The 12,152-nt window shown below is 41.9% G+C and overlaps 1 protein-coding gene across 1 annotated transcript in view; it reads left to right on the plus strand.

Moving 5' to 3' along the window:
- LOC134826818 (MAM and LDL-receptor class A domain-containing protein 2-like) overlaps positions 1 to 12,152 on the plus strand; it is a 93,173-nt gene that overhangs the window by 54,832 nt on the left and 26,189 nt on the right. The window contains exons 98-116 of the mRNA XM_063839319.1: positions 1,314 to 1,504; positions 1,672 to 1,920; positions 2,037 to 2,236; positions 2,376 to 2,665; positions 3,233 to 3,419; positions 3,561 to 3,746; positions 4,139 to 4,323; positions 6,923 to 7,023; positions 7,569 to 7,673; positions 8,069 to 8,212; positions 8,481 to 8,607; positions 9,361 to 9,572; positions 9,624 to 9,737; positions 9,885 to 10,001; positions 10,462 to 10,593; positions 10,744 to 11,076; positions 11,194 to 11,333; positions 11,481 to 11,729; positions 11,871 to 12,123. Coding sequence (XP_063695389.1) covers positions 1,314 to 1,504; positions 1,672 to 1,920; positions 2,037 to 2,236; positions 2,376 to 2,665; positions 3,233 to 3,419; positions 3,561 to 3,746; positions 4,139 to 4,323; positions 6,923 to 7,023; positions 7,569 to 7,673; positions 8,069 to 8,212; positions 8,481 to 8,607; positions 9,361 to 9,572; positions 9,624 to 9,737; positions 9,885 to 10,001; positions 10,462 to 10,593; positions 10,744 to 11,076; positions 11,194 to 11,333; positions 11,481 to 11,729; positions 11,871 to 12,123 — 3,515 coding nt within the window. The remainder of the gene's footprint in view (positions 1 to 1,313; positions 1,505 to 1,671; positions 1,921 to 2,036; positions 2,237 to 2,375; positions 2,666 to 3,232; positions 3,420 to 3,560; positions 3,747 to 4,138; positions 4,324 to 6,922; positions 7,024 to 7,568; positions 7,674 to 8,068; positions 8,213 to 8,480; positions 8,608 to 9,360; positions 9,573 to 9,623; positions 9,738 to 9,884; positions 10,002 to 10,461; positions 10,594 to 10,743; positions 11,077 to 11,193; positions 11,334 to 11,480; positions 11,730 to 11,870; positions 12,124 to 12,152) is intronic.

A 12,152-nucleotide genomic window follows, 5' to 3' on the forward strand; every position in this document is an offset into this window, starting at 1 on the left:
TCAGCGAGAAAAGATTGCTTTGGGGTCTTCCTCTTCTCCCTGGTAAGTCCAGTGTATTGATGGCAAAAATGAGGGAAGAAAACGCTGGTCCGTCAATAGGACCCCGCAAAACATGTCCTAACATTCTCCACCGACTACGGGCCACTTTTTCTGACAATGGTTCAGCATTGCAGCGTTTATACAAGTTTTTGTTGGAGATGACTCCTGGGTACTTTATATTCAAAATAGTGCGAAGATGTCTGCGGTGAACAACATCTAGTTTTTCTAGGAATATTTTGGGGACGGCCCAACAGGATGAGTTGTACATAAGAACCGATACGACTAAAGCATTATACAGTATTAGACGTTTGTTTAGGGGCAGTTTATCACTCCAGGCCTTCTTGTAATTGTTAAAGGCAGCATATCCCAGGTTTATGCGACGCTGAATATCAGCTTTGCTACACAAGACGGACCCTAGAGTGAAACTTTTCCTCCATGCTTCATTCCCCGACACTAATTTTCCATCACTGTCGACTTCACTCGTACTAGCTAAATAAACATGAGTGAAGTCCGTTTTGTCTTCATTGACAAAGAGGTTCCATTTCTCGAGTATAGCTGTTGCCTGGGGCAAAATAGCTCTCAAGTTGTCTTCCTCTTCATCATTGAAGTCAACATCATCATCATCATTCAGTGTCAAGTGGAAGGCCAGCAATAGTAATCGGGGGGATCGGCCTATCTAAACTGATTGTTATAGTCCATCTAAGTTCATTCAAAGCACCAGCCAAGACAAGGGTGAACAGACAGCCGGATAGACAGTCACCTTGGAAAGCTCCAAGGAGACTTAAAAACTCAGCTGAAAGAACTCCATTTACCTTCACCCGTAGCTTTGTGTTGGACAACAACAACCGGACAATCCTCAGCTCATCCTCAGTACAGCCACACAGTTTCAGGAGTTCAAGAATCGTAGTGCGTTTGATCGTGTCAAACGCACTAGACATATCAATGCCCATGCGATGATACTCCCATTTCTTCCTTTGGACAACTGACAGTAGAACTCGCTGACACCAAACAATATCAGCACAAGAACGAGCGCGTTTATATGCACACTGCCATGGACCAGTGAAGGCGTTCACTTTTTTTCTTCTAGTACAGTACATGAATATTAAACTTATAGTTATACAGTATACAACTATCTACTGAATTGCAGTGAAATGTTGGCCGCGCTACATAATGTATTACAAATAGTTCATCAGACGTACCCCTGAACCAGACACACACTAACAGTGTGCTATTTCTGACCACCCCACCCAGTTCTAACCACCCTCATCTCCCAGGGTCTACTACCACGACTCAGATGCTACTGAAGTACAATTGATGACAAGTGGAGCTAACACCACCGACTGGACCAAACAGTCCCTCCCCCTCAAGAACCACAACATCTGGAGAACTAAGATAGTGGGGAAACTGTCTGACGAGTGGTTCGGTGGTATAGGGGTGGATGATATTGATGTCACTGGATGCTCTGGTTAGTTTATACTCTGCTTTGTTATACATCCAGTTTACAATGATCACAGAACTCGAGCTCCTCTGTCTCAAAAAGTAAAACAATGATTGAGATCAGATCCAATTTTATCAATTTAGTCATTGAATCTCTCTATTTGTTTGCTAACAGCTAACAATACCCATCTTCAGCTGAGCCGCTCTGCTCCCCGGATGAGTTCGAGTGTGGAGTCCCTCAATGTATTCCTAAAGGAGAGGTCTGCAACATGAGAAAGGATTGTGCTGATGGCTCCGATGAGGCAATGTGCGTGTCATGTGACTTTGAGAATAACGAGTGTGGATGGAGGATAATACCTGGGGACTATGACTGGGTCAGAGTCCACCCTGGAGACTACTCCTGGAACCAACCTCCTAACGATACCACCTTCAAGAACAGCTCCGGTTAGAATACTTTCATGTAGATAGATTTCATCACATAAACAAAGTTTTTATTTTGTTTCAGTATTTGGTCAGTTGTTTCTTATTATGTTAATAATGTCAACAATATACCACTCCAGGTCACTACCTAATAGTTACTGGCAACTGGGGAGGAGAGAACAAGGCTTCAGAAATAGTCTCACCTCACATGCCAGCTGTTAACTCTGGATGTAAGGTCAAGTTCAACTACCAGATGACTGGATATGATACTGGGTCTCTCTACGTCTACCTTTCTACACATGGTATTAAGGGCAGATATTTCTCAATCAGCGGTGATCAGGTACGATAGATTTTCACTTCCCCCTAAGAACTGAATACTATGAAATTTGTGAACTAACCACAACATACCTCTCTGATGTTGTAATTTACTAAATAACAACACTTCAAAACCCCGTCTAACTACCACACCAACCCCCCAGAACGCAACATGGCACGCAGCAGAAGTGAACATCCCAGAGGGCTACTCCTGGATCATGAGCATAGTGACCACCTTCAGCACCTCCTACTCCGGCTACGTGGCAGTGGATGATATCGTGATGGAGGGTTGCACCAGCAAACCCACCACACCCCCTAACGTGTTGTCCCCACCCCCACCTATAGTTGGTAACTACAGAGATAACGCGTATACTTACTGCTTCGTGGTTGGCAACCCTCAACCTAAGATCACCTGGCTACAGAAGAACATGCTCATTCACAAGGATAGCACTAGGTTAGCGTTACCGTCTAGTTATAGGGTCTAACTGACCTACAAACTAGTTATAGGGTCTAACTGACCTACAAACTAGCTATAGGGTCTAACTGACCTACAAACTAGCTATAGGGTCTAACTGACCTACAAACTAGCTATAGGGTCTAACTGACCTACAAACTAGCTATAGGGTCTAACTGACCTACAAACTAGCTATAGGGTCTAACTGACTTACAAACTTTGTGACTTTATGAAATGTTAGGATTGTAGCCTGGCTGGCCAGTGGCCATGATATCATCTTGATATTGTTGGTACGACAGTGTGCCTCGTGTCAGATAATCAAATGTTGAATATTTAAGGTTTGATATCATCTATTTTTTGTGGTATCTTAAAAACCTTGCCGTCTGGTACAACATTGACCCAGCAGGATGACAGACGTTTGTCTGAAGATGTCTAACAAGGAAGACGACACTATTTTAGCCTGTGATTTATACCCAAAGTGTTAGTATAACATACGATGACACGTGATCTTACTTCCATGTCACGTGACATCCAACTCTCATGACACTTGACATCTCACTTTCTCAGGCACTACAACTTCACTTTCACCGACGCTCTGAGTTACCTGATGATAAACGACCTTCAGCCCCACGACGAGGGACAGTACTCCTGCTTTGCTAGCAATGGCATTGAGGCGGTCACTGCTGACACTTCAGTAACTGTTAATGTCGGAGGATGTGACTTTGAGAGTGATACTCTATGTGGCTGGATACAGGTACAGTTATAAGATCACTAAATAGATCCAGCAATTTCACGGAGTGATAGACTATTACCAAATCTTAGATCACCGCTAGCACACATTCTGGAAGATATTAGCGGTTCAACTTTGAGTTATATCTAACCCTTAAACTTACAGTCAACAGAACACGACACCTTCAACTGGACCCGAGTGAAAGGAGGCACCCCCTCCTGGAACACGGGACCTATAGGGGACCACACTACAGGCAGTGGTTACTACGTCTACATAGAGAGCTCCTATCCCAGGATACCTGGAGACACGGCAGTTCTGGAGAGTCCCTGGATGAAGGTCACCAATAATGTGGTAAGTGTGGAGAGTGGGAGGAGCAGTTACTTTATCACTCAGCGCCATTATTCTACGTACGCTACTTTACCACTCAGCACAGTTATTGTCGGGCAGAAATCTGTCACGGGGTACTATTATTTAAAACCTAATATAGCCGTACACATATTATATGCTCTAATATAGCCGGGTTTTTGTGAAGTGTCCTCTCAGTGAATCCTTATCAATTTTATATAAGTATTAAGTAGTAAGTATGGCTACACGTGCCTGGCGGGAATCCTTACAGTCAAAGACTTTCCGCTTTCCTTATCCTAAACGTTAGAGAGATATCATTGATTATCTTTTTATAGGACATCGTACATTTAACTGCTTCAAAAACCCCTTATTTCAGTTTCTAAACCCCATTATTTCAGGATTGTCACGTGAAGTTCTGGTATCACATGTTCGGAGTGCACACCGGAACACTAAGACTATGGTATCAGATAGGGTATCAGGACTGGAAACAAGCGTGGAACCTCACTGGCGAACAGGACACGAGTTGGAACAGCACAGTCGTTATGATTCCTTACTCCTACATGCTATCTTACTACGGTTTCAGGTACCACAGCAAAATCAATTTTTTGGGATTTCTTGCACTTGCAGGTCCTCGCAGTTTGGGGAACTTGTGTATTTTAAGAACTCTTGGCGAGTGACGAAAAGCGGAGTAAATATATTTTTTTGGATGAGATAAAAATCAAATAGAACAACAATTGAAAATAACACAAGTCATACAAAAAGCATGCTATAACTAAATCTACTATTCTAAATTATAAAACACAAAAAACAAAGGTTCGCTAGTACAGAGATCTAAAACTGAAGTAAAATGACTCCACAGAGGAAGGATAACACAATTATGCTGCTCTGTGTAAAGTTTTTTGATTGTCCGCTTCCCATCACAGCTTGGTCATTACCTTCAAGTTCAACCTCTGTCTCGTTGATATCAACAATTTCAACCATAGTGTCCACTTCAACCTCATTAACTGCATATTCCTCCTCGTTATTTTGTGGCTCGTAAGTAGTGCTAATGCCAGGCTTGGTGACGGTGTTCCAGCTCTCAGGCATAACAACTGGAACCAGTCTGTTGCACTCATCTGCCTCGCACTTGGTGCCGATGTGACACTGGAACCCGTTCATCACCCCGTAGTCCACTGTCTCCCTCATCTCCCCTTCTATCTGGTCACAGCTCACTTCTCTGTTCCCACAGTATTTGATCCCAAAGTCTATAGTAGAGGTTGCTCCGTCAGCTATCAGCTGGAACGTGACTCCCGCACTGATACACCTGTCCTCTCCAGGGGAACACTCTATTGGGTCCGGGTCCAAACAGTCCCGGGGTTCTTCATCATAGTACTCTCCATTGACAGTGATCTCCTGACACTGACTGCACATCAGGGACCTGATAGGAGAGGGCAGCAGGAGGAGGAGGAGGATGGGGAGGTATGACATGTAGTGTGTAGAAGACATTTGTTCTTAGCTGAGAGGAAAGGATTGGGTTAATTATCATTAGAATTATCACGAATAGCTAATCAGTTTTGCTGAAGCACCCAATCAAAAGATGAAATTGTAAACAAATAAACTCGTCAATAATATTACAATATAAATTAAAATAAGAGAAAGTGGTATATTGTAAATAATGTTGACAGTCAACATTGACAGTCAATATGAGTGTGTGCAGACTCGATGCTGCATCAAAAGGATCGGTGTTAGCTGCAATAATGGCACCTTCCGGCACGTGCCAGGACTTTTATATCAACTCCGCAAACTATTTGAACTACTGATCACATAATGGTGATCCAATAAAAAGATCGCTGATACAGGCACAACGGCGGGTGATATTTGCCAATTGTGTATCTTTTTCCTAGATAGATATCTTGCCAAATATTTGTCACATGACGGTGGATAATGCACAGGTCAAAATAGTAATATCTGTAAGAGATAACGAGCCCTATATGACAATGACAGGAATGTGCCTGTGCATTACAGTGCAGAACATCATGCCTCACCACATTCCTGCTACAATAGCACAGACTAGAAGTTTAGTCGGGCTATAGTAGATCGTCTGATTGGGTAGTTTTAACAAGGAAATTTGGAGTGTAAATACTGTCGTGCTTCCTTGATGACGTGATCAAAGCTAAACTATGAACAAAGCTTCCAGTCTGATTAGTTCAAATTAACAGTACCACACAGTTAAATCCCTGCTGGAAGCACTGCACTAATTCTCTTAAAACAAATGGGAGGATGACCGAATCATTCAAGACGAGACAAATGTAATTGTACGGAGGGTAGGTAATAGCAAGGGCCGGGGGGCGGTAACCGACTAACCGACTAACAGATAGAGGTCAACAAATGAGGGAAGTATGGCTTCTGACAGAGATATTACACCAACAACCCCTGCAATTACTTCATGGCTATTCCTATCTCCCGCCATCACTACTTATAGCCCTTCCCAGCAGCTGTGTACTTGTCTGCAGTTGCCCGGAGAATTTACAGACTGCTGCTCAAATCTACAAAAATGCTGGAAAAATCTACAAAATGCTGGATTTCTATAAATGTAACGCACAACTCAACACAATGAATATAGAATATCGCAAACTTTGAATAAGAATAGCTCCATGTTACAAGTAAGTAGGTATCCACACGGAAAACATATCTACTCAGCAGCCAGTTTGCAGGTAACCGAAAACCTTCCCAAATTGGACACAATGAAACACAACACAATATCAAAAGCTGAGAAATGACCTAGTTAAGCAATCAAGGTCGTTTAAAAACTATCTGGTCTAGCGAGAGGGTGTTAGTTGTCACTACACAATTACCGAATACGTAACTTGATAACGTATTGCCGAGCAAGGATGTACGGCAAGTAGTCGGAAGGAAACCCTTTGTCAGGAACCATGCGCTCACCCTCCTATAGAAGCCTTGCGTGTGCTCCTTAGACTAAAAGGAAAAAGTTAAGTAACTGGAAACTATGTCAAATAAGTCAAATACGTCAAAAACTTTTCAGGAAACTCTCTTGAGACACGAAGTAATTAGCACAAGAATTTTACTAAAATAGTGACGAAGAGTTTAAGATACCTTTGAAAAGTGTTGATAGCTTTTAATTATGGTTAGTCTCGAGTACCGGAAGGGTACCAGTTTCCACGTTAATTAACAACATTTTTCAGGTTGAGACTTGAAGGAGAGCGCGGAACTGAGTACATGGGTGATATTGCTCTCGATGATATCTCCATTGAAGGATGTAAAACGACAACATTCTGCCATACCGGTGAGATGATGTAGGATTTATCGACCAGCCAATTAGTACAAGACAATGTCAACTGTAAAATAGAAAAGGCAGGACCTGCCAAGCTGAAGGGATTGTCTGCTCCCAACGTAACTCAAGCATAATTCCCACCAAAACATACGAAAATCATGCACATGCATTTATAAAATATGCGAGTCACATGAATGCGCACGTATACTAGAATGCCTCGTCGAATGGCTTTATTCATAAGATGGCTTTATTCACAATCTAAAATCTAAAGTTGTGCGGCACTTTTCAAGACGACTTCAAGTCACCACATGATTAGTGTCTTTAACTAAGTGAATTTATCTCGAGCATGTGAGATAGCCAATATCAAGTGGAGATATTGTCATCATGCAGTTAAACAATACTGTTAGTCTATACAAGTGTGCGAAAATAAGAAACGACAACTAATTTCTGCTGAGAAGATTTGGACATTTCACGGACTTCCCTGATAAGGATTTCGATTCCGACATGTGCAGAACTTATTCCTGGCAAGTTTCCAACTAAAACCCCTTTTCCCACAGAGGACTATGCCTGTCCGTCAGCCAACAGACCGTACTGTGTTACAACGGACTGGGTGTGTGACTTTATAACCGACTGTCCAGATCGAGCTGACGAGAATAGATGTGGTGAGTTTCACTGATCAATATTCTACACCGAGTGGTAACTGATATGAGGTTAAAGTTCAGAACTAAAGGCGTTAGGAGGGGAAATGAGTTAGTGCCAGGGTTGACGATTGCTAATTTTCCTTTGAACTACTCTCCTGGGTGGCAAGTAAAAGCCTCTGAGATACGAATGAACAGGATACAGTCTGAACTAATTGGGGTCTACGATAACTCAACAGTTTTAGTGGATTATTTAATGTGTCCACAAATACCTGTCATCAATAATTATTATTCTTGGACCTGAGAAACCCCCAGTATACTAAGAGAATCAGCAAGTACCTTTTATTACGTCCAAAGGCAAAATAAACAATTATTGTCCGGAAATTTGGCCAGACTGAACAAATCTGGCACTGCTTCAGGATCCTGTGACTTTGAGACTCAGCAAATGTGTGGCTGGTTGCAAGATTCAAATGACGATGGAGATTGGATTAGGAATAACTTGGGGACAGCTTCTTTTAACACAGGACCTAAATCAGATCACACAACTCATGCGGACGATCTTAGTAAGTAGCTAATGTTGAAGGGTTCAAATTTGTTTCCATATATCGATAACGATCATAAAATCAAAATACTGATGAACTGTTGGAAGTCTAATATGGTTACTGTAAAAGTTAAAACTAAGGAACGGCAGCAAACTATTAACTAGCTATCATGATTTGAGAGAGAGTTGTTAAAATTGTGACAGAACCACTGACCTATCGCCACCTCTTATCTAATCAAGATTTGATGAAGCGGTAAAATGAATCATTACTAACCTCACCCCGACCTCAGATATCAACTGTATAGACGGCAAAGGGTTCAACTACAACGGAACACTAGCCAAGACAACAGCCGGAACTGGCTGTTTGAAATGGGACAGTTACCCTTGGTGGGGAGTCACAGGACACAACTACTGCAGGTAAAGAAGAAGCCTGGATTTATGTTGTGAAGAGTGTAACATATTCATTTTAAATTTCAACTCAACAACTTCATGATTTGTAGTATACGACAAAGCACGGACAGAATTCATAAGAACTCGCAAACAAGAGGTTAAGTTTCCGTAACTCTAGCTTGAAATATTGAAACGTTATCAACTAATTCAATTCACGAGTTTACCTATTTTCTCAGGGAAGAGAGCAAAAATTTAAATATAGATGCATTATTGAGCCGATAAGAACCATGAGATCACCGCCGAGTCAAAATAAATATAGTCTTTTTGAATTCAGACAGGAATCCTGGCGGCTTTGTACCTTATCGTTTTAAAAAAGGGTCGAGCAGTCCCTGGGGGCATGAGATGAAACAAAGCATCAAAGTTAGTCCAACTCAATGTCGCAACAGCAGACCTTCCAAACCTGAGCACTTCGCGTGAATGAACTAATTGATATCGATCACGGATATCAAAGACCAGGCATTGGCACAATCATAGGATCTCCGGATCTAAAATAATCGTTTAGTACATTATCTGTCTGTTTTCGTGAAATCTTTACCGGTTTCATGTTCAAGATTTATATGAATCAGACTGCTACTCCACTTCCAGAGTAATTTTAAGATTACTGATGATACGTTTTCCTTGATTTAATAAGAATTAGAAAGCCTTAGAGTTAGTCAGCTCTGAAATGATCGGTGAAATAATGACACGGTAATAACACTCTATTCATATTAATTATCCCAGGAACCCTGATAACGACACGATGCCATGGTGTTTCACCCAGAACGGCTGGGGATTCTGCGACGTACCGTCCTGCGGTAAGCTTCCCATCAGTTCCCCAGTGATCAATAATCGCACGGAATTCTCAGGGATAAGACCCATACCTGTTAATGAGTTGGATTTGGTCATCGTCGGATTGGTTTTATCGATGTATTTAAGGCTCCAATTTTACCCCTAAACCAGTGAAATTCTGCGACATTTGAAGATTAACGACTTGTATTTGACAGATGAACAGTGTATGAAGGGTGATGGTTCGTCCTACATGGGAACCGTGGCTAAAACTGCCTCTGGTAAAGATTGTATGGCTTGGAACGAACAATCTTACAACTATGCTGATAAACGTAAGTTAACTGGATACGATCTGTTTTAGATTCGTTATCATTTTCAAAATCATTCAAAGAATTCAATAGTGGGCGACTAATTAAGCTACTTGATAAGCCCCACAACAGTGAGGAATATGTTACATTATCTGACCCCATATCCCTCAGGAGTTGGGACCCACAATTACTGCAGGAACCCGTACGGTAACAAGAAACAAGATGGTCCGTGGTGCTATGTGGCTGACTCCACTATCAAGTGGGAGTACTGCTCTATTCCTGAGTGCGGTGAGTTAAGACACTGCTCACACGTCAGAAGAGTAACTTCCAGAAAACCTTTAAAACCTTTAAAAACTTTAAAACGCAACACACGCAATTGTTACGATAGTTACAATACAAGCTATGGATTTGTTAAGCTGTTATTTGTTATTGCATTAAGTTATAACATTGTTTACACAAAATGCATATTGCATAATATAACGATGAAAAATCGTTGTTTTATTAATTTATATGAACTTCAAGCAGTCAAAATATCAAAGCGGAACTGGGAAGTATGACCTGGGCTTGGCTAGATTATATTTTATAAGCTTGCTCCTTAATCCAATTTTTTTTTGTTTAATTAAATATAAGACCATATTTTTTGAGCTACTTGAATTCGCACTGCCTTATTCCGACAAGGAAAGCATCCATATTAACAACAACAAAAGATGGTTAGATGGGGTAAATAATACACAACTCTTATCATCAGGACATTACGTATATCTGGAATCTAGCTGGCTGAGACCTGGCGATCGAATATTGATGAAAACGCCCGAGCTTCTGACTTCTGGTCCAGACTGTAAATTCGAGTTCTGGTATCACATGAACGGAGACAGCATTGGTACGCTTAATGAGAATTTCTACTTTACTGAGATAATTTGTTTACTCCCTCGAGTACTTTCTAGTGGCCTTCTAAATTTAAAGCATCGTTTCTAATTTCCTCAGAGTTTAACGTTAGCTAAAAGTTACGTTAACTTTACAAACCCTTCAGGTCAATTATTCGTGACAGTAAACTCGACCCGAGGAAACTGGGAACAAGAGATCGTGAACCCGTATATTTCCGACTGGCACAAGATGAGTATCCCTCTAGGTGCCCAAGCAGACTTCACTGTGGGTCTGGTGGGTGTCCGAGGTGCTAGTTACACGGGAGATATAGCTATTGATGACACCAAGTTCGTGGACTGTGCCCCATCCGGGTATCCCACTCCTCCGAAAATACTGACCGCGTCTGGTGACTTGGTGCTGACTGGGGATGATCATGAGTTTATGCTGGATTGTCTGATGAGCGGTAACCTTGCTCCAACTATCACCTGGTTCCACAAAGGTTTGTGTTTTTTCTCAACTTTCTTTTTGCAGAGTTACATTTTCTAAATATGAGATGTGATTTATAAAAGATTTGCAGAATGTAATAACCTGGTGAAATAAACTTTTTCCTTCCCAGGAGAGCCGATAGCGTTCGATAGCCGAAGGATGATGCTTCTGAACGGTTCACTGTGGATTAACCACATTGGTTCTTACGACAGTGGAACTTACATGTGTCACGGTATCAACCAAGTCTCTTCTGTCAATGCCTCCATGACTGTAAGTTTAGCTTCTAACTAGTAATTAACTGTACTTTTTTCGTCTTGGGGCAATTCAGTTCCGTTTATATTTCACGAAGGAGCTCCAAACCAGCAAGCAGTCATATCACAAGCATACTCTAACTTAACTTAACCCTCATCCCATCAGGTGACAGTTCCAGCCTCTCAAGATTCCTGTGACTTTGAAACAGACGCGTGCATCTGGCGAGACAGCGTGAAGGACACGGACTTCTTCTGGGTGTGGCAACAAGGCTGTACTCCCAGTTATTCTACAGGGCCGTGTGAAGACCATACTACCGGCACTGAGGAGGGTCACTTCATGTATGTGGAAGCTAGCTGGCCTCGAACTGAGGGAGATGTAGCGGAACTGCAGAGCGAGTGGCTATCTACTACCAATGTGAGTAAAATTTCCAGGAATAAGTAGCATGGTTAAGATAAAATTATAGTGGGTTCAAGGGACCGTCTTAAAAAATAGCCACCAAAGTGTTAGAACACGTGATGTTTGAAACCACAATCACTTAACCCCCTCCTCCTGCAGCCGAAGTGCGAGGTTTCCTTCTTCTACCACTCCTTTGGAGACAACGTTGGAAAGCTAGAATTCCAGATCATGGGACAGCAGTTCAACAGATTTGCCGATAAGATCCTAGACGGACACAGTAACGACGCCTGGATAGTTGGATCTGTAGATGTTGGTGTGGTCAATACTGCGAGAGTGGTTTTCAGAGGAACCATAGGCTCAGCTTACGACGGTGATATTGCCATAGACGATGTAGCTTTCCACAACTGCGGACGTAAGTAACAAGACTACTACAAAAGTGAC

Source organism: Bolinopsis microptera, chromosome 2 (assembly GCF_026151205.1).
Source record: "Bolinopsis microptera isolate Bmic1 chromosome 2, MBARI_Bmic_1.0, whole genome shotgun sequence".
Taxonomy (NCBI): Eukaryota; Metazoa; Ctenophora; class Tentaculata; order Lobata; family Bolinopsidae; genus Bolinopsis; species Bolinopsis microptera.